At 45.0% G+C, this 23,282-nt stretch overlaps 1 protein-coding gene across 3 annotated transcripts in view; it reads left to right on the forward strand.

Annotated features, from left to right (window-relative positions):
* The first annotated feature begins 7,267 nt into the window (after positions 1-7,267).
* kif2a (kinesin family member 2a) overlaps positions 7,268-23,282 on the forward strand; it is a 230,361-nt gene continuing 214,346 nt past the window's right edge. Inside the window, exon 1 of one of the 3 annotated variants that reach the window (XM_068034057.1) lies at positions 7,268-7,607. In XM_068034057.1, the coding sequence (XP_067890158.1) occupies positions 7,547-7,607 (61 nt within the window). In that variant the 5' untranslated portion in view covers positions 7,268-7,546. The remainder of the gene's footprint in view (positions 7,608-23,282) is intronic. The other 2 variants (XM_068034039.1, XM_068034047.1) reach the window with 2 other exon arrangements.

Genomic DNA, 23,282 nt, shown 5'->3' on the forward strand with positions numbered 1-23,282 from the left:
ACACGCTGCACCCACGCTAGCTTGCATATGCGATATGCACGTGCAAAGAGGGACAGAAAAGAGCAGAAGAAAAATAAAATGGAGAGGTTTGAGGCAATCTCTGAGAGGGGTTTTTAACTGTGCTTCGAACTCGTTGTAATCCTTGATTGTAGGTAGTCTTGCTTTTTGTTGGGGCTCAGTATTCTTCTTTTTGTTCACTGTGTTCACTGTCGGAGACTTTTCTCTCTTGGGGTTCATATGTCTTCAATGGTTTCCAAAGCTGGTGAGAGCGAGATGAGAGCAGACAGGAGAGAGGTGTTCTCAGTCCAGGAGCAAAGAGCTTTCTGCTTTCAAACACTCTGTGGCAAGTTCAAAATTCAAACAGCCAGTTAGTTGTGTGACTAAACAGGTCTGACCAGGTCTTCTGTGTATTGGAGAAGCAGGGACTGGGTCCTTTCTTGCAACACTGTCTGCCAGTTTGCAAAAAAGGTCTTTCCGGCAAGGGGCCTGGCAATTCCTTGTGATAGGCCCTCTTTTCTTCCCAGCAACAATTTTATGTTTTAATGTTCATGTGGCAAAATAAAGTGTGCCTCAGTCTTGGCAGGTGGGGACCTGCATGACACCTCCACACCCAGGGGAATGAAATGCGATTTGAAAAAAAAATCGGCATATTTCATTACAAGGTTTGAGAGAAATATAAGATACAGAAAGAAAAACCAGGCATGTTTTGCATTCATTTCCAGTCATTCATTAATCTTAAAGCCTATTAAAATTGTCTTTTCTGGGTGCCAGTGCTGCTTTAATTTCCCATTTTTGGCATCCCAGTAACCATGTGGTTCCCTGGGGAAGTTTTTCCTCAGCTTGCTCACTGCCATGACTGCCCAGGGTTTTGTTCATGCTGAGGCAATGTATTTATTTTTGGAGAGTTAGTAGTGGGTGGGTCTATCCTGAACTCTCTTTCAGTGTTTTGCTGAGTCATGCAAAGACTTTTGACTTCAGGGGGTGGGTGGTTCCCATTTTCTCTGACTGTGTGGGAGGATTCTCTGTTAATCTCCCCTTTGATCTCTGGGACATTGCTACCTGCAGGTCTATGTGCAGACTTGACTGCACTCTCCTGTGGCATTTCGACAAGCTGAGGCATCACCCTCATGGTTTCTGTGCCCCCAAGAGGTCTCTCTTTGGCTCTGCAGATTCCTGTTAGCAACTCTGGTGGGATGCTTCTAGAGTCTGCACTTACATAGGAGGATGTGGGATCTAACGTTTCACATTTTTCGGGGTTTGCTGACTGGACAGTAGGGGTTTTCATCCGGGATTCCTCCTGGACTTCCTTTAACCTACCCCCTTGGTCATTTTTTCCCTTCTCTTTCTAAACCTTTGTCAGCCGAGTGCCTGCCTGTACCTTTTTGTTCTTGGCGGGGGTCCCTTACAGTTCACCAGCCCTCTGCTGGAGGGTCCTCCTAACACCAGTACAGGACTTAGGGGTGCAGGTTTCACTGTAGGTTGGGGTTTCCCCTCAACCTGTTACATGTGCCAACTCCTGCAGTACTCCACCACATCTTTGTGGAATTTTGGCCAGTCAAACCGCTGTCTTATGCAGGCTTTGGTCTTTCATATACCGGCATGTACAGCTAGTCTCGTGGGCCCTTCTTAATATTTCTCCCCGGTACCTCCATGGCACCACCAACTGGTTAACTACTGTCCACTCCTTGCCCTCAGGTCTGTGAGGAGGACTCCATTTCCTCATCAGTACCTCATTCTTTAAATAGTAGCAGTCAGGGACTCCCTGTGCTTCACTTTCAGACTGAGCAGCCTGTGCTAACTCTCGCAATACTGGGTCAGCTCGCTGAGCCTCAGCTAGGGAAAATCCATTTAATTCATTCCCTGGGTCTCCTAACTTTCCAAAGAAAGTCTTGGACAGGCAGACCTCATGGTCATTTGCCTGCAGTGCCAATGCAGTCTCCTCTGGGGGAGCTGGTTTGATCATGGTCTGATTCACTACACATTCAGGGAAACTGCAGGGAACCGTCTGCTGCCACTGCCCTCTCTCTCTGACCTCCTGCGATCTTTCTTTCTCTATTGGGGGGGCTACCACCTTCATTCCTGCCAGATCATTACCTCGGAGCAGGTCAACCCCGTCCACAGGCAAACTAGGGACAATCCCTACAGTCACCGGTCCTGAACCTAGGTCGCACTCCAGGTGCACCCGGTGTACAGGCACAGGCATACAGTGCCCTCCAATACCATTCACCACCATTTTGGTGTTCAAGGCACTCTCTGGGGGAAAGGTCAGGCCTTTTCCCAGTAAAAGGGATCTAGTTGCCCCTGTGTCCCTGAGAATCACTATGGGCTTGCTTGCCCCACTCGATGGGTATGGGGCTACTTTCTCTTCAGACACAAAACCCTGATAACCTTCGGGAATCCTATTAACTTTTCTTGTACTGGCCGTCGTAAGCTTCCTGGGTTGCACTCTTACTGCAGTTAAAGCCACAGCTTGTTCTGTGTTTTCCATCACGGTCCCGTCTTCACTGAGCGGATGTGCCCAGATTAACCCTACCGCTTTTCCCTTTAGTTTCCAGCAGTCAGCTTTTAAATGCCCTGCCTTATTACAATGGAAGGTCTCTGAGTCTCACTCTTGCTCACAGCACCTTCCTTTTTGGCTGCAGGAGGGCCCCTTGTGTCTCCTGCTTTCCTTTCTCTCCCAGGACTGCCTGGGCTCCTATTACCTTCCCACCTTTTGTCCTTTTCGGATTTGTAGGGGTGATTGGGAAAGGTTCTCCCCTGGGAAACCACTTATAAATTAAAGCAAACTCATCGGCCAGAACAGCCACTTGCCGAGCTCCCTGAACCCGCTGCTTCTCAACATCAGTGTTTATTGAGAGTGGGAGAGAGTTTTTAAATCCCTCTAACAGAATTACTTCTCTGAGAGTCTCATAACTGAGTTGTATTTTAAGAGCCCTCAGCCACTGGTCAAAAGCCAGCTGCATTCCGTCTTTCATACTCCAGATAAGTTTGATTAGCTTGTTTTTTGAGGGTTCTAAACTTTTGGCAGTAGGCTTCGGGTACTAATTCATATGCCCCGAGGATAGCATTTTTAATCAGTTCATAGTGTGATGAACTCTCATCTGGCAACGAGGAATAAACCTCATGGGCTTTTCCAGTTAGTTTGCTTTGTATTAAAAGGGGCCAGGTCTGAGATAGCCATTTAGCTGCCTTGCCAGTTTCTCAAAAGACACAAAAATTCTTCCACATCTTCCTCATTGAATTTTGGAATTAATTGAGTGAGGTTCAGCAATCTTGTACCCAGCCCTGAATTCTGCTCCTCTATATTGGCTATGCTTTCACTGGGGTTACTCTCTTGTCCCCAGCTAACTCAAGCTTCTTCAACTCTCTCTTCGGATTCTTTCTGGAATATTCTTTCTCTCCCTCTCTCTCTCTCATTCCTTCTCCTGTCTTTCTCTCTCTCCTGCCTTTCATTTTCTTCATGTTCCTTTTGGAAGGCTCTCTCTTTTCCTGTCTTTAATTCAAGTTTCCTTTGTTGCAATTGTATCTTTACTAGCAGTACCCTCTCTGAGTCTGCTTCTGCTTCTTCAGATTCAAGGGAAAAATGGTTGGCCACTAGCCTTAGGAGTTGAGCCTTCCTCGCCTTGCCATATAGTGAACCCACTGCTCAACCATTTTCCTCAACTCCTCCATAGGCAATGCTTTTAACTTATCCCAAGTTACTTCGCCCTGGCTTGCAGAGCTACTAGCTTGAGTTGCAGACATGTTAGTATTTAATCACACACAACCACAAAAAAACCTCTATTAATCTTGCTCTTTTTTGATTGGGAGCAATTTGGCCTCCCACTTCCAATTTGTCTGTGGGTAAAATTCCAAATACTAGCACCCAAATTTCGGTTACGACCAGGTGAGAAAGGTGTCTAGGGGTCTTTTACTGTCTTCACCTGGTCTTATTGTAACAGGGTTTAATTTTTTAACACACTGTGTTTTGAGCTCACCCTTGAGAGCATCCTTGTTCACCACTTTCCAATTATAAGGCAAAGAAATGAGCACAAACAAGCTTTCTTAGGTTTAAAGAGGAAAAATTAAATTCATTAAACCTTAAACTTAAATCCTAATTTGGTTAACGCCTAGGGATGCACATCGCGCCCACGCTAGCATGCATACGTGATACGCACATGCAAACAGGGACAGAAAGGAGCAGAAGAAAAATAAAATGGAGAGGTTTGAGATGATCTCTGGAGTGTTTTTTACTGTGCATCGAACTCGTTGTAATCCTTGATTGTAGGTAGTCTTGCTTTTCGTTGGGGCCCAGTGTTCTTCTTAAACCTTGTTCACTGTCGGAGACTTTTCTCTCTTGGAGTTCATATGTCTTCAATGGTTTCCAAAGCTGGTGAGAGCGAGATGAGAGCAGACAGGAGAGAGGTGTTCTCAGTCCAGGAGCAAAGAGCTTTCTGCTTTCAAACACTCTGTGGCAAGTTCAAAATTCAAACTGCCAGTTAGTAATGTAACTAAACAGGCCTGACCAGGTCTTCTGTGTATTGGAGAAGCAGGGACTGGGTCCTTTGTTGCAACACTGTCTGCCAGTATGCAAAAAAAGGCTTTCCGGCAAGGGGCCTAGCAGTTCCTTGTGATAGGCCCTCTTTTCTTCCCAGCAGCAATTTTAAGTTTTAATGTTCATATGGCGAAATAATCTGTGCCTCATTCCTGGCAGGTGGGGGCTTGCATGGCACCTGTTTATTCCTACTCTATGCTTTCTGTCTGTCAACCAGTTCTCAATCCACAGCAGTATACTACCCCCACTCCCTTGTGCTCTAATTTTGTTTATTAACCGCCTGTGTGGGACCTTTTCGCAAGCCTTCTGAAAATCCAAATACATCACATCCACTGGTTGTCCTTTATCTATGCTACGAGTACCATCCTCAAAAAACTCCAACAGGTTTGTTGAACATGATTTCCCTTTCATAAATCCATGTAGCTTCTGGCCAGTCATACCATTATTTTCCAAGTGTACAGTTCTCTTTTATGATGGATTCTAGCATTTTCCCGACTACTGACTTCACTTTTGCTGCTCTCTATTTTACATGCTTGTAGAAGCTCCTAAAATCTGTTTTTATATTTCTTTCTAGTTTACTTTCAGATTAAATTTTTTGCCCTTATCTATTTTTCCAACATCCTTTGCTGGTTTCTAAACTCTCTCAATCCTCAGGCTTACTACTTTTCTTCGCAACATTATTAGTCTGTTCTTTTAACCTAATACTATCCTTATCTCCTTTAGTCAGTCTTGTTTCTCATTGGAATGTATTTTCATCGAGAATTTTGAATTATTTCTTTAAATGTTTGCCACTGCTTATCTACCTCCATACCTTTTAATCTATTTTCTCGATCAACCTCCGCCAACTCACTCCTCACACATATATAATTGGTTTTATTTAAGTTTAAGACTCTTGTTTCAGATTTAAATATGTCACTCTCAAACGTAATGTGAAATTGTATCATAGTATGATCACTCTGCCCCATTGGATCATTTATTATGAGATTACTAATTAACCCTATCTCATTACACAATATAAGATCTAAAATAGCCTTATTCTTGGTTTGTTCCATGATGTTTGGTTTTAGGAAATTGTTTCGAATATCTTTGAACTTGTCCTCCATCACTACCTTTGCCAATTTGATTTGTCCAATCTAAATGAAGATTAAAGTCCACCATGATTATCACATTACCTTTATTACAAGCTCCAATTATTTCTTGATTATACGATGTCCAATGGAATAGCTACTGATAGAACCATAGAAAGTTTACGGCACAGAATGGCCACTCGGCCCATTGTGTCTGGGCCAGCCGAAAAACGTTCCACCCATTCCAATCCCATCTTCCAGCATTTGGCCCGTAGCCCTGCAGATTAAGGCACTTGAGGTGCATATCCAGACTTCTTTTGAATGAGTTGAGGGTCCCTTTCAGGCAGTGTGTTCCAGACCACCACCAAACGTTGGGTGAAAAGACTTTTCCTCATCTCCCCTCTAATTTTTCTACCAATCACTTTAAATCTATGCCCCCAAGTAACTGAGCTCTCTGCTAAGGTGAATAGGCCCTTCACTTCCACTCTATCCAGGCCCCTCAAAATTTTGTACATTTCAATCAGATCTCCCCCTCAGCCTTCTCTGTTCCAAGGAGAACAACCCAGCCTCTCCAATCTTTCCTCATAGCTGCATATTGATGGTTTGGTCAGATGGGCAGAAAAGTGGCAAATAGAATTCAACCTGGAGAAGTGTGAGGTGATACATTTGGGGAGGTCAAACAAGGCAAAGGAACACATGATTAATGGGAAAATAGGAGAAGTGTAGAGGAAGTAGGGGCCTAGGAGTGAACGTCCACAGATCCCTGAAGGTAGCAGGACAGATCAATAAGGTGGTTGAGAAGGCATATGGAATCCTTTCCAAAAACATCCGTCGACCACTACCCTTTGCTTCCTGTCACTGAGCCAATTTTGGATCCGACCTGCCACATTCCCCTGTATCCCATGGGCTTTCATTTTACTGACCAGTCTGCTATGCGGGACCTTATCAAATGCCTTACTAAAATCCATATAGACCACATCCGTTGCACTACCCTCATCTATCCTCCTTGTTACTTCCTCAAAGAATTCAATTAAGTTAGTAAGACATGACCTTCCCCTAACAAATCCACGCTATCCCTGATCAGTCCGTGCCTTCCGAAGTGCCAGTTTATCCTGTCCATCAGGATTGATTCTAATAACTTATCCACCACCTAGGTCAGACTGACCGGCCTATAATTATTTGTCCTATCCCTCCCACCCTTTTTAAACAATGTCATAATGTCCGCAAACCTCCAATCCTCTGGCACCTCGGCTGTACCCAGTGAGGATTTGAAGATGATCCTCAGCACATTTGCTATTTCCTCCCAGGCTTCCTTTAAGAATCTGGGATGTAATCCATCCGGCCCTGGTGATTTATCCATTTTCAAGGATGTCAGATCCTCTAGTACTTCCTCTCTCATTATGTTAATTGTATCTAATATTTCACACTCCTCCTTTTACTACAATGTCAGCATTATCCCTCTCCGTTGTAAAGGCAGAGGCAAAAAAACTCATTAAGAACCCTACCCACATAATTTGCATCCACGTGTACGTTCTCTTGTAGATCTCTGATAGGCCCTGCCTTTTCCTTAGTTATCAACTTGCTCTTAACCTACTGATAAAACATTTTTGGGTTTTCTTTGATTTTACCTGCCAATATTTTTTCATGGCTTAGATAGAGAAGATAACTGACGTCGAGTGTAGCCAGTATTATTTATTTTTGTCGGCGTAGCATTAAATCACAAGATTCAGGAGAAGCGGCCGCTTTGCCTTTATATTTATGAGGTACTGGCTAAGGGGAAGTAACTGAGCATGCGCAGTACTGCTGGCGCTGCTCTTGTCTTTCGCCGCCCGGTAATAGTGAAGAGCGAATAACGAGGAAGTGTCGGGAAACTTGAAGGAAAATTAACGATTAAATATATTTCTACCAACGGTGATATCTTGCGACGAATGGTAGCGGATAAAGTATGGCAGTCAATTTTGGAAAAGTCCAAATCGGGATTTACGTCGAAATCAAACGGAGTGATGGTTAGTGGAAGCCGGGGAGTTTTTTTTTGACCGCCTCTTTTCAGGATCATTGTTTAGGAGACGGTTCAACAAACATTAGCAACGGCCGCCTCTGCGCTCGGGGGAGGGGGGAGGAGGTTGGTTGGTGAAGCCGTGTCTGAAATATCCTTCCAGGATGGGTGGGGAGCGGAAAGTTGAATTCACAAATGTTTTCAAAATGTCTAGTTGTTTGGTTGTCTCGGAGACAGCGCCGACTGTGCTGACCGGTGTTGTGTTTAGCGGCCGGTATTTCTGTTCTCACCATCACGCCCTGCCGGATAGCGCGCGCGCCAGCATCTCGGAGGCGAGTAGAAGCCGTTGGGCGCGAGCCTGTGCCGGGGCGCGCGCCGCAGAGTGGGGAGAAGCCCGCACTTTGCGATCGTCGGATTAAATTTATTAATGGGAGAAACGCAAACATTTAAAAAAAAAATCTTGTCATTGAAGACATCGATGGCCAGCGGCTTTCTTCAAATGAGACATTTGTCACACAGAGTTGGTGGGGTGGGGGGCTCAGATCCTCCGCCACAGCCCCGCCCCTCTCCATGCGCGTGGTCGCGGTGCTGCTGCAGATTGCGCGTGCGCTTCTCGGTGCATTGGTGGAATGAGGGCCTGGTACTGATTCTAAATTGGGCGTGAGGCTGTGAAAAGGAATATGTGACTTATTTTTTTAATACTGCCGTTTTTGTTAGGATTCTGGCCTACTGTGTTAGCATTTACACTAAATCTGTCCGACTTTATTTGGGTAGCAGAATTGTACAACTGTGCAAAAACTGGGTTTCACGACACTGCTGTTGTTATAAAGATATAGGGTCTAGAAGAAAGCAATTGTCTTGATGGAACGCCTTTAACGACCGCCCGACATTCCAAAGCAGCCAGTGCTGTACTTCAATGTAACTACTGTTGTGATGCAGCAAATCTGACAATCAATTTGCGAATAGCAAGGTCCCACACACAGCTCGTGATGCGATAATGTCTTGTATTAGTCAAGAGAAAGATATTGATGAAGACACTGGGAGAACCCAGTTCATTGTGCCATCGGAACTTTTACGTCCACCTGAGAGCAGGTGGAGCCTCAGTTTAATGCTTCGCCTAAGAATGCATTGTGCTTTCAGTACTGCAGAGAAGTACTGGATTAGATTGTCAAATGTTTGAGTGGGTCTTGAACCCACAACTGCAAAAATCAGAGGCAGAATGTTAACACTGAACCTAGGCTGACGTTTGTTCTGAAGTGTTTTTGCCAACAAAGGTGGTCCGACTTAATATAAAATTAATTTCTATTTAACTACTTTCTTATAAACCTGTCTCATTTCCCATGCTGCCCTACACAATTGTAATTTATAGGTAAACTCAGGTGATTTTTCACTATTTTGTCTGTTAATCATTTAAGATGAAAGTGGAAGCAGTTTGCTAGGGGAAAAGTTGGGCCTATTAAGGAACCAAAAGGAAATCTTCATGTAGAGGCAAAGAATATGGCAAAAGTATTAAATGAGTACTTTGTATCTGTCTTTACAAAAGAAGTGTGTTGTCAAGGTTACATGAAAAGAGGAGAGGCAGGTTATGAATAAGCTAATAGAGAAGATGTACTAAAAAGGTTAGCATTATTGAAAGTTGGAAGTCCCTTGTTGCAGATGGAACGCAACCTCGGTTGCTGAAAGAAACAAAGGTTGAAATAGCAGAGGCGTTGTTCACAACCTTTCAATCCTCATTCTACATAGAAGTAGTGCCAGAGGACTGGAGAGTTGCTACTGTTATATCACTCTTTGGGATAGGGGAGAGGGTAAAACCAAGAAACTACAGGCCAGTCAGCTGAACATCAGTGGTGGGGAAGTTATTGGAATCCATTATCAGGGACAAAATAAACTTATTTGAAAGGTTAATCAAGAACACATGAAATAGGAGCAGGAGTAGACCATATGGCCCATCGAACCCGCTCCACCATTCTGTATGATCATGGCTGATCTTGGGCTTCAATTCCATATCCCTTGTTTCCCTGCGAGACCAAAAATCTATCTATCCCAGCCTTACGTGTATTCAATGATGGAGTATCCCATCACAACCCTTTGAGTGTAGTAGTTTCTCATCTCAGTCCTGAATGATCGGCCCCTTATCCTGCGACTGTGCCTCCGTGTTCTAGATTCCCCGACTAGCGGAAACAATCACTTAGCTTCTACCCTATCAAGCCCTTTCAGAATCTTGTATGTCTCAATTAGATCACTTCTTACTCTTCTGAACTCCAGAGAAATGAGGCCCAATTTACTCAGCCTCTCATCATAGGACACCCCCTCATCCCAGGGACCAATTTAGTAAATCTTCGCTGCACCGCCTCCAGTTTAAGTATATCCTTTCTTAAATGTGGAAACCAAAACTGCCTACAGTATTCCAGGTGCAGTCTCACCAAAGCCCTGTACAATTTTAGTAAGACTTCTTTGTTCCTGTACTCCAGTCCCCTTGCAATAAAGGCCAACATGCCATTTGCCTTCCTAATAGCCTGCTGCACCTGCATGTTAAACTTTGTGCGTTCCTTTTACAAGTACCCCCAAGTATCTCTGAACGTCACAACTTATCAGTTTCACACCTTTTTAAAAAATATTCTGCTTTTCTATTTTTACGACCAATGTGAACAACTTCATGCATCCCTACATTATACTCCATTTGCCATCTTCTTTGCAGCCTCTCTACATCCTCCCCGCAGCTTACCTTTCCACCGAGTTTTGTATCATTAGCAAACTTGGATACATTACTCTCTGTCTGTACATCCAAGTCATTAATATAGATTGTAAATAGCTGAGGCCCCAGCACTGATCCTTGCGGCACCCCACTATTCACTGCCTGCCAACTTGCAAATGCCCCATTTATGCCACACTCTGGTTGACAAACAGGAAGCAATCCTCTATCCTACTAGTTACATCCTCAAAACATTCTAATAAATTTGTCAAATAGGATTTCCCTTTATTAAAACCATGCTGACTTGTTCTAATCATACTATGCTTTTCCAGTGCATTGTTAAGACGTCTTTACTAATAGTTTCCAGCATCTTCCCAATGACTGATGTTTGGTTAACTGGCCTGTAGTTCCCTGTTTTTTCTCTACCTCCTTTTCTTGAAAAGTGGTGTAACATTTCAATGTAACAACTTCCAATCTGACAGGACCAATCCTGAATCTAAGGAATTCTGGAAAATCTTAGCTGCAGAGACAGTGGATGTGCTAGCTATCTCTTTTAGAACTCTAGGCTGTAGGCCATCTGGTCCTGGAGACTTGTCAGATTTTAGTCCCTCAAGTTTCTGCAATACTTTTCTTGGCTGATATCAATTTCCTCACTCTTTTTAGCCCCGAGGTTACTGCCTATTTCTGGTATGGAACTTGTGTCTTCTACTGTGACACAAAATATTTGTTCAATGCCTCTGCCACTTCCTCACTCCCCATGATGATTTCTCCTGTCTCTGCCTCTAAAGGACCAACGTCTACTTTAGCTACTCTCTTCCTTTTTTTATGTACTTATAAAAGCTCTTGCAATTTTTTTTATTGCTGGCTAGTTTACTCTCATATATTCTGTTTTTTTCCCTTTTTTATCAACATTTTGGTGGCCCTTTGGTTTCTAAAACACTCCCAATCCTCAGACTTGCTACTATTTTTTACAACATTGTAAGCCTTTTTTAGTCTAATACTTGCCTTAACTTCCTGAGTGAGCCATGGATGGGTCTTTCTTGATGAGGTTTTGTTTTTGAACGGAATGTACTTTTGTTGAACCCTTTGAATTGTTTCTTTAAATGTTTCCCGCTGTTCATTTACCACCATACCTTTTAGTTTGGTTACCCAATTAACCTTAGCCAGTTCTTCCCTCGTACCTTCATAATTGGCTTTAAGATTCTTGTTTGTGATTGAAGTGTGTCACTTTCAAACTTAACATGAAATTCAATGGTATTATGATCACAATTTCCTAGTGGATCTTTTACTACGACATTGCTAATAAACCCTGTTTCATTACACCATACGCGATCTAAGATAGCTTTATCCCTAGTCAGTTCTACAACGTATTGCTCCAAGAAACGGTCATGAAAACATTCTACAAATTCATTTTCTAGACCGCTGTTGCCAATTTGATTGTCCCAGTCTATATGCAGATTAATGTCCCCCACACTAAATACATTGCCCTTGTTATAAGCTCCAATAATTTCTCATTGAATGTTCCATCCAATAATATACTGTTAGGGGGCCAGTAAACTGCTCCCACCAGTGTTTTGGCTCCTGCTATTCCTAATTTCCACCCAAACTGATTCTACTTCATGATCTTCTTCTGAGGCCAGATCCCCCCTCCTTAATGTCCTTATGTTATCCTTTCCTATAAGGGCTACCCCTCCTCCTTTGCCATTCTGTCTGTCTCTCTGAAATATTGTGTACCCTAGAATGTTCATTTCCCAACCTTGATCTCCTTGTAACCATGTCTCGGTAATGGAAATTAGATCTAGGTCATTTACCTCTATTCATGCTATTAGTTCATCTATCTTATTACAGATGCTTTGTGCATTCAGATAAAGGAACTTTAATTTCATTTTTTTACCTCTATTCACTTCAATTACCTTATTTGCAGATATACAATTTTGTACAAGGAGAGCCAGCATTGATTTGTTAAAGGAAAATTGTGTCTAACTGGGTTGAATTCTTTGAGGTAACCAAGAAGGTTTATCAAGGTAGTGCACCATATGTTGTATATTTGAAGTTTTGGAAGGCATTCGACAAAGTGCCACACAGGAGGCTTAATAAGAAGATGAAAGCGCATAGAATTATGGGGAAAGTGGTGTGAATACAAAATTGACTTAGTGACAGGAAGCAAAAGGTAGTGGAGGATGGATGTTTTTCAGATTGGGAACACCCCTGCACACCACCTCCCAAAGAGTTAGTTTTGGGTCTATTATTTGCTGTTTTTATATATGACCTAGACTCTGGTGTAAGGAGCAGCTTTATAAAATTTGCAGTTAATACAAAACTTGGCAAAATAGTAGATCACAATGAGGATAGTTATAGGCTTTAGAGTGACGTAATCAGGATGGTGAAATGGGCAACAGCATGGAGTTCTCTGTGGAGAAGTGTAAAGTGTTGCACATTTGGTTGACTCGTGGGAAGACAGTATACTATAAATGGCACAAGTTTGTAATGCGTAGATATGCAGAGAGACATCTTGGTGTCCATATACACAAATCCTCAAAAGGTGACCGGGCTCGTTAAAAAGCAAACAGTTTACTTGGGTTTATAAAAACAAGAAATGCTGGAACCACTCAGCAGGTCTGGCAGCATCTGTGAAAAGAGAAGCAGAGTTAACGTTTCGGGTCAGTGACCCTTCTTCGGAACAGACAAATATTAGAAAAGTCACAGGTTATAAGCAAGTGAGGTGGGGGTGGGGCAAGAGATAACAAAGGAGGTCCAGATTGGACCAGGCCACATAGCTGACCAAAAGGTCACGGAGCAAAGGCAAACAATATGTTAATGGTCTGTTGAAAGACAAAGCATTAGTACAGATTAGGTGTTAATACACTGAATATTGAACAGCAGCAAGTGCAAACCTGAAAAAAAACAGTGGGTAAGCAAACTGAACAAACTAAGATGAAATGAAATAAATGCAAAAAAAAAAGATGGTAAAAAATGTAAAAAAAAATGTAAAAGAAAAAATAACTAAAAATGAAAGTAAAATGGGGGGCTGTCATGCTCTGAAATTATTGAACTCAATGTTCAGTCCGGTAGGCTGTAGTGTGCCTAATAGGTAGATGAGATGCTGTTCCTCGAGCTTGCATTGATGTTCACTGGAACACTGCAGCAATCCCAGAACAGAGATGAGAGCAGGGGGGAGTGTTGAAATGGCAAGCAACCGGAAGCTCAGGGTCCTGCTTGCGGACTGAGCGGAGATGTTACGCAAAGCCGTCACCCAGTCTACGCTTGGTCTCTCCAATGTAGAGGAGTCCACACTGTGAGCAGCTCTGGCGAATGCTGGCAACTGACTCCCACGACTTGTGATCAATGTCACAGGACTTCATGTCGCGTTTGCAGACGTCTTTAAAGCGGAGACATGGACGGCCGGTGGGTCTGATACCAGTGGCGAGCTCGCTGTACAATGTGTCTTTGGGGATCCTGCCATCTTCCATGCGGCTCACATGGCCAAACCATCTCAAGTGCCGCTGACTCAGTAGTGTGTATAAGCTGGGGATGTTGGCCGCCTCGAGGACTTCTGTGTTGGAGATACGGTCCTGCCACCTGATGCCAAGTATTCTCCGGAGGCAGCGAAGATGGAATGAATTGAGACGTCGCTCTTGGCTGACATACGTTGTCCAGGCCTCGCTGCCGTAGAGCAAGGTACTGAGGACACAGGCTTGATACACTCGGACTTTTGTGTTCCGTGTCAGTGCGCCATTTTCCAACACTCTCTTGGCCAGTCTGGACATAGCAGTGGAAGCCTTTCCCATGCGCTTGTTGATTTCTGCATCTAGAGACAGGTTACTGGTGATAGTTGAGCCTAGGTAGGTGAACTCTTGAACCACTTCCAGAGCGTGGTCGCCAATATTGATGGATGGAGCATTTCTGACATCCTGCCCCATGATGTTCGTTTTCTTGAGGCTGGTGGTTAGGCCAAATTCATTGCAGGCAGCCGCAAACCTGCCGATGACACTCTTCAGTGTGAGATGTTAAAGCAGCATAGTCAGCAAAGAGGAGTTCCCTGATGAGGACTTTCTGTACTTTGGACTTCGCTCTTAGACGGGCAAGGTAGAACGACCTGCCCCCTGATCTTGTGTGGAGGAAAATTCCTTCAGAGGACTTGAACGCATGTGACAGCAGCAGGGAGAAGAAAATCCCAAAAAGTGTGGGTGCGAGAACACAGCCCTGTTTCACGCCACTCAGGATAGAAAGGGGTCTGATGAGGAGCCACCATGTTGGATTGTGCCTTTCATATTGTCATGGAATGAGGTGATACTTAGTAGCTTTGGTGGACATCCAATCTTTTCTAGTAGTCTGAAGAGACCACATCTGCTGACGAGGTCAAAGGCTTTGGTGAGATCAATGAAAGCAATGTAGAGGGGCATCTGTTCGCGACATTTCTCCTGTATCTGACGAAGGGAGAACAGCATGTCAATGGTCGATCTCTGCACGAAAGCCACACTGTGCCTCAGGGCAGATGCGCTCGGTCAGCTTCTGGAGCCTGTTTAGAGCGACTCGAGTAAAGATTTTCCCCACTATGCTGAGCAGGGAGATTCCATGGTAGTTGTTGCAGTCACCGCGGTCACCTTTGTTTTTATAGAGGGTGATATTGGCATTGCGCATGTCCTGAGGTACTGCTCCCTCGTCCCAGCACAGGCATAGCAGTTCATGTAGTGCTGAGAGTATAGCAGGCTTGGCACTCTTGATTATTTCAGGGGTAATGCTGTCCTTCCCAGGGGCTTTTCCGCTGGTGAGAGAATCAATGGCATCACTGAGTTCCGATTTTGTTGGCTGTATGTCCAGCTCATCCATGACTGGTAGAGGCTGGGCTGCATTGAGGGCAGTCTCAGTGACAACATTCCCCCTGGAGTACAGTTCTAGGTAGTGCTCCACCCAGCGGTCCATTTGTTTGCGTTGATCAGTGATTATGTCCCCTGATTTAGATTTGAGGGGGGGGGCGATCTTCTTGATGGTTGGCCCAAGAGCTCTCTTAATGCCATCATACATTCCTCTGATGTTTCCGGTGTCGGAGGCCAGCTGAATATGACTGCATAGGTGTTGCCAGTAGTCGTTTGCGCAGCGCCTGGCTGTTCTTTGTGCAGTGCTTCTGGCTGCTTTAAGTGCTACGGATGTTAACTCGCTGGGGGCTTTCTTGTAGTTCAACAGTGCAATGCGCTTAGCGGCTATGACAGGTTCCAGCTCTTCATTATGAGATTGAAACCGGTCTGCATTTCTGCATTAGTGGAGTACAGAAAGTGTAGGATGGAGCTTAAGAAAGCAATTAGGAGAGCAAAGAGGGGATATGAGAAAGCTCTGGCTGGTAAAAGTAAGGAAAATCCCAAGATATTCTATAAGTATATCAATGGGAAGATGATAACCAGGGAAAGAGTAGGACCCATTAGGGACCGCGGGGGAAATTTGTGGGTGGAGACAAAGGACATTGGTAGGATGTTGAACGAATACTCCACATCTGTCTTCACCCAAGAGAATGAGGAGGTAGATATGGAACAGAGAGAGAGAGACTGTGAGGTTCTTGAGCAAATTGTCATAGGGAGTGACAAGGGAGGTTTTGGAAGGCTTAAAAGTGGAGAAATCTCCAGGTCTGGACGATTTGTGTCCCAGGATGCTGTGGGAGGCGAGGGTGGAGATTGCAGGGGCTCTGACCCAAATTTTTAATTCCTCTCTGGCCATGGGTGAGGTGCCAGACGACTGGAGAACAGCTCATGTGGTCCCACTATTTAAGAAGGGTTAAACAAAGAACAAAGATAATTACAGCACAGGAACAGGCCCTTCGGCCCTCCAAGCCTGCGCCGATCCAGATCCTCTCTCTAAACATGTCGCCTATTTTCTAAGGTTCTGTATCTCTTTTCTTCCTGCCCATTCATGTATCTGTCTAGATACATCTTAAAAGACTCCATCGTGCCCGCATCTACCACCTCCGCTGGCAATGTGTTCCAGCTGCCCACCACCCTCTGCGTAAAGAACTTTCCACGCATATCCCCCCTAAACTTTTCCCCTTTCACTTTGAACTCGTGTCCTCTAGTAATTGAAACCCCCACTCTGGGGAAAAAGCCTCTTGCTATCCACCCTGTCTATACCTCTCATGATTTTGTACACCTCAATCAGGTCCCCCCTCAACCTCCGTCTTTCTAATGAAAATAATCCTAATCTGCTCAACCTCTCTTCATAGCTAGCGCCCTCCATACCAGGCAACATCCTGGTGAACCTCCTCTGCACCCTCTCCAAAGCATCCACATCCTTTTGATAATGTGGCGACCAGAACTGTACGCAGTATTCCAAATGTGGCCGAACCAAAGTCCTATACAACTGTAACATGACCTGCCAACTCTTGTACTCAATGCCCCGTCCGATGAAGGAAAGCATGCCGTATGCCTTCTTGACCACTCTATTTACCTGCGTTGCCACCTTCAGGGAACAGTGGACCTGAACACCCAAATCTCTCTGGACATCAATTTTCCCCAGGACTTTTCCATTTACTGTATAGTTCACTCTTGAATTGGATCTTCCAAAATGCATCACCTCGCATTTGCCCTGATTGAACTCCATCTGCCATTTCTCTGCCCAACTCTCCAATCTATCTATATTCTGCTGTATTCTCTGACAGTCCCCTTCACTATCTGCTACTCCACCAATCTTAGTGTCGTCTGCAAACTTGCTAATCAGTCCACCTATACTTTCCTCCAAATCATTAATGTATATCACAAACAACAGTGGTCCCAGCACGGATCCCTGTGGAACACCACTGGTCACACGTCTCCATTTTGAGAAACTCCCTTCCACTACTACTCTCTGTCTCCTGTTGCCCAGCCAGTTCTTTACCCATCTAGCTAGTACACCTTGGACCCCAAGCGCCTTCACTTTCTCCATCAGCCTGCCATGGGGAACCTTATCAAACGCCTTACTGAAGTCCATGTATATGACATCGACAGCCCTTCCCTCATCAATCAACTTTGTCACTTCCTCAAAGAATTCTATTAAGTTGGTAAGACATGACCTTCCCTGCACAAAACCATGTTGCCTATCACTGATGAGCCCATTTTCTTCCAAATGGGAATAGATCCTATCCCTCAGTATCTTCTCCAGCAGCTTCCCTACCACTGACGTCAGGCTCACCGGTCTATAATTACCTGGATTATCCCTGCTACCCTTCTTAAACAAGGGGACAACATTTGCAATTCTCCAGTCCTCCGGGACCTCACCCGTGTTTAAGGATGCTGCAAAGATATCTGTTAAGGCCCCAGCTATTTCCTCTCTCGCTTCCCTCAGTAACCTGGGATAGATCCCATCCGGACCTGGGGACTTGTCCACCTTAATGCCCTTTAGAATACCCAACACTTCCTCCCTCCTTATGCCGACTTGACCTAGAGTAATCAAACATCTGTTCCTAACCTCAACATCCGTCATGTCCCTCTCCTCGGTGAATACCGATGCAAAGTACTCGTTTAGAATCTCACCCATTTTCTCTGAGTCCAAGCATAACAGTCCTCCTTTGTCCTTTAGTGGGCCAATCCTTTCTCTAGTTACCCTCTTTCTCCTTATATATGAATAAAAGGCTTTGGGATTTTCCTTAACCCTGTTTGCTAAAGATATTTCATGACCCCTTTTAGCCCTCTTAATTCCTCGTTTCAGATTGGTCCTACATTCCCGATATTCTTTCAAAGCTTCGTCTTTCTTTAGCCTCCTCGACCTTATGTATGCTTCCTTTTTCCTCTTAGCTAGTCTCACAATTTCACCTGTCATCCATGGTTCCCTAATCTTGCCTTTTCTGTCCCTCATTTTCACAGGAACATGTCTCTCCTGCACGCTAATCAACCTCTCTTTAAAAGCCTCCCACATATCACATGTGGATTTACCTTCAAACAGCTGCTCCCAATCTACATTTCCCAGCTCCTGCCGAATTTTGGTGTAGTTGGCCTTCCCCCAATTTAGCACTCTCCCTTTTGGACCACTCTCATCTTTGTCCATGAGTATTTTAAAGCTTACGGAATTGTGATCACTATTCCCAAAGTAGTCCCCTACTGAAACTTCAACAACCTGGTCGGGCTCATTCCCCAACACCAGGTCCAGTATGGCCCCTTCCCGAGTTGGACTATTTACATACTGCTCTAGAAAACCCTCCTGGATGCTCCTTACAAATTCTGCTCCATCTGGACCTCTAACACTAAGCGAATCCCAGTCAATGTTGGGAAAATTAAAATCTCCTATCACCACCACCCTGTTGCTCCTACATCTTTCCATAATCTGTTTACATATTTGTACCTCTATCTCACGCTCGCTGTTGGGAGGCCTGTAGTACAGCCCCAACATTGTTACCGCACCCTTCCTATTTCTGAGTTCTGTCCATATTGCCTCACTGCTCGAGTCCTCCATAGTGCCCTCCTTCAGCACAGCTGTGATATCCTCTTTGACCAGTAATGCAACTCCTCCACCCCTTTTACCTCCCTCTCTATCCCGCCTGAAGCATCGATATCCTGGGATATTCAGTTGCCAATCATACACTTCCCTCAACCAAGTCTCAGTAATAGCAATAACATCATACTCCCAGGTACTAATCCAAGCCCTAAGTTCATCTGCCTTACCTACTACACTTCTTGCATTAAAACAAATGCACCTCAGACCACCAGTCCCTTTATATTCATCATCTGCTCCCTGCCTGCTCTTCCCCTTAGTCACACTGACTTCATTATCTAGTTCCTTACAGGCTTTTGTTACTACCTCCTTACTGTCAACTGACCTCAATTGGTTCCCATCCCCCTGCCACATTAGTTTAAACCCTCCCCAACAGCGTTAGCAAAGCACCTCCAAGGACATTGGTTCCAGTCCGGCCCAGGTGTAGACCGTCCAATTTGTAATAGTCCCACCTCCCCCAGAACCGGTCCCAATGTCCCAAAAATCTGAAACCCTCCTTCCTGCACCATCTCTCAAGCCACGCATTCATCCTGACTATTCTTTCATTTTTACTCTGACTATCACGTGGCACTGGTAGTAATCCTGAGATTACTACCTTTGAGGTCCTACTTTTTAACTTGGCTCCTAACTCCCTAAACTCTGCATGTAGGACCTCATCCCGTTTTTTACCTATATCATTAGTGCCTATGTGCACAATGACAACTGGCTGTTCACCCTCCCCCTTTAGAATGTTCTGCAGCCGATCTGAGACGTCCCTGACCCGTGCACCTGGGAGGCAACATACCATTCGGGAGCCTCGTTTTCGACCACAGAATCGCCTATCTACTCCCCTTACAATCGAATCCCCTACGACTATAGCCCTTCCACTCTTTTTCCCGCCCTTCGGAACAGCAGAGCCAGCCACGGTGCCATGGACCTGGCTACTGCTACCTTCCCCTGGTGAGCCATCTCCCTCAACAGTATCCAAAACGGTATACTTGTTTTGGAGGGAGATGACCGCAGGGGACTCCTGCGCTGCCTTCCTGCTCTTTCTCTGCCTTTTGGTCACCCATTCCCTTTCTCCCTCAGCAATCCTAATCTGCGGTTGCAGAGATAAGCCAAGGAACTACAGACCAGTGAGTCTCACGTCAGTGGTAGGGAAATTATTGGAGAAAATTCTGAAGGAGAGAATCTATCTCCACTTGGAGAGGCAAAATTTGATTAGGAATAGTCAGCATAGCTTTGTCAGAGGGAGGTCATGCCTAACAAATTTGATTGAATTTTTTGAGCATGTGACCAGCTGTGTAGATGAGGGTAGTACAGTTGATGTAGTTTACATGGATTTCAGCAAAGCCTTTGACAAGGTCCCACATGTGGGACCTTATCAAGAAAGCAAATGCACATGGGATATAAGGTAACTTGATAAGGTAGATTCAAAATTGGCTTAGCTGTAGGAGACCGAGAGTGATGACAGACGGCTGTTTTAGTGACTGGAAGCCAGTGTCCAGTGGCGTACCACAGGGATCTGTGCTGGGTCCCCTATTGTTTGTCATTTATATAAACGACATAGATGACTGTGGGGGGTAGGATCAGTAAGTTCGCAGATGACACAAAGATTGGCCGAGTGGTTAACAGTGAGGTGGAGTGTCTTAGGTTTCAGGAAGATAGAGACGGGATGGTCAAATGGGCAGAAAAGTGGCAGATGGAATTTAACGCTGAAAAGTGTGAGGTGATGCACGTAGGAAGGAATAATGTGAGACATAGAACATAGAACAGTACAGCATAGTACAGGCCCTTCGGCCCTCAATGTTGTGCCGAACCTTTAACCTACTTTAAGATCAAACTAACTACCTACCCTTCATTCTACTATCATCCATGGACCTATCCAAGAGTCGCTTAAATGTCCCTAATGTATCTGCTTCTACTACCACCGTTGGCAGCGCATTCCACGCACCCACCACTCTCTGTGTAAAGAACCTACCTCTGACATCTCCCCCGAAACCTTCCTCCAATCACCTTAAAATTATGCCCCCTGGTGATGGCCCTTTCCACCCTGGGAAAAAGTCTCTGGCTATCCACTCTATCTATGCCTCTCATCATCTTGTACCCCTCTATCAAGTCACCTCTCATCCTCCTTCGCTCCAATGAGAAAAGCCCTAGCTCCCTCAATCTATCTTCGTAAGACATGCCCTCCAGTCCAGGCAGCAACCTGGTAAATCTCCTCTGCACCCTCTCTAAAGCTTCCACATCCTTCCTATAATGAGGCGACCAGAACTGAACACAATATTCCAAGTGTGGTCGAACCAGGGCCTTTATAGAGCTGCAGCATAACCTCGCGGCTCTTAAACTCAATCCCCCTGTTAATGAAAGCCAACACACCATACGCCTTCTTAACAACGCTATCAACTTGGGTGGCAACTTTGAGTGATCCATGGACCCCAAGATCCCTCTGTTCCTCCACACTACCAAGAATCCTGTCTTTAAGCCTGTATTCTGCATTCAAATTGGACCTTCCAAAATGAATCACTTCACACTTTTCCAGGTTGAACTCCATCTGCCACTTCTCAGCCCAGCTCTGCATCCTGTCAATGTCCTGTTGCAACCTACAACAGCCTTCCACACTATCCACAACTCCAGCAACCTTCGTGTCATCGGCAAACTTGCTAACCCAGCCTTCCACTTCCTCATCCAAGTCATTTATAAAAATCACAAAGAGCAGAGGTCCCAGGACAGATCCCTGCGGAACACCACTGGTCACCGAGCTCCATGCTGAATACTTTCCATCTACTACCACCCTCTGTCTTCTATGGGCCAGCCAATTTTGTATCCAGACAGCCAACTTTCCCTGTATCCCATGCCTCCTTACTTTCTGAATTAGCCTTGCTAAAATCCATATACACCACATCCACTGCTCTTCCTTCATCAATGTGTTTTGTCACATCTTCAAAGAATTCAATAAGGCTTGTGAGGCATGACCTGCCCCTCACAAAGCTATGCTGACTGTCTCTAATCAAACCATGCTTTTCCAAATAATCATAAATCCTGTCTCTCAGAATCCTCTCCAATAATTTGCCCACTACCGACGTAAGACTGACTGGTCTATAATTCCCAGGGTTATCCCTATTCCCTTTCTTGAACAAGGGAACAACATTTGCCACCCTCCACTCATCCGGTACTACTCCAGTGGACAGTGAGGACGCAAAGATCATCGCCAAAGGCGCGGCAATCTCTTCCCTCGCTTCCCGTAATATCCTTGGGTATATCCCGTCTGGCCCGGGGGACTTAGCTGTCCTCATATCATTCACAATTTCCAGCACATCCTCTCTCTCAACCTCAACCTGTTCGAGCATATCAGCCTGTTCCACGCTGTCCTCACAAACGACCAGGTCCCTCTCACTAGTGAATACTGAAGCAAAGTATTCATTTAGGACCTCCCCTACCTCCTCCGACTCCAGGCACAAGTTCCCTCCACTATCCCTGATCGGCCCTACCCTCACTCTGGCCATCCTCTTGTTCCTCACATAAGTGTAGAACACCTTGGGATTTTCCTTAATCCTACCCGCCAAGACTTTTTCATGTCCCCTTCTAGCTCTCCTAAGTCCATTCTTCAGTTCCTTCCTGGCTACTTTGTAACCCTCTAGAGCCCTGTCTGATCCTTGCTTCCTTCTTTCCTCTTGACTAGCTGTTCCACATCTCTTGTCATCCAAGATTCCTTCACCCTACCTTCCCTTCCTTGCCTCATTGGGACAAACCTATCCAGCAAATCTGCCTCCCAATCTGTTCCTCTGTGTCTGTTGCTTTTGGGGGGTCTATAGAAAATTCCCAACAAAGTGACTGCTCCTTTCCTGTAATAAAAGCAAAATACTGCGGATGCTGGAAATCTGAAACAAAAACAAGAAATGCTGGATTCACTCAGCAGGTCTGGCAGCATCTGTAGAAAGAGAAGCAGAGTTAACGTTTCGGGTCAGTGACCCTTCTTCGGAACCGTTCCGAAGAAGGGTCACTGACCCGAAACGTTAACTCTGCTTCTCTTTCTACAGATGCTGCCAGACTTGCTGAGTGAATCCAGCATTTCTTGTTTTTGCTCCTTTCCTGTTTCTGACTTCCACCCATAATGACAGTAGACAAACCCTCCTCGATGACCTCCCTTTCTGCAGCTGTGATACTATCCCTGATTAGCAATGCCACTCCCCCACCTCTTTTACCTCCCTCCCTATTCCTATTGAGAGAGATTTTTCGACTCCAGGGGAATTGAGAGATATGGGGATGGGAAAATGGAATTTGGGTCGGGGATCAGCCATGATCTTATTGAATGGTAGAGCAGGCTCAAGGGGCCTGACTCCTGCTCTTAATGTTCTTCTGAGAAAGGCAGAGCGATACATCGGTCAAAATTGGCTTATAAAAGAGCAAGGGTTGGGATGCAGGGTTGAAATATACGAAGATGGGATGGGAATAGACCCATAGAGGGATTTGAAGATAAGGATTTTCAGTACATGTTCGGGAGCCAATGGAAGTGGTTGAGGATGGGTGATGGAGTCATGGGGCTTTGTGAGGGACGTGATACAG

Source organism: Heterodontus francisci, chromosome 1 (genome assembly GCF_036365525.1).
Source record: "Heterodontus francisci isolate sHetFra1 chromosome 1, sHetFra1.hap1, whole genome shotgun sequence".
Classification (NCBI taxonomy): domain Eukaryota; kingdom Metazoa; phylum Chordata; class Chondrichthyes; order Heterodontiformes; family Heterodontidae; genus Heterodontus; species Heterodontus francisci.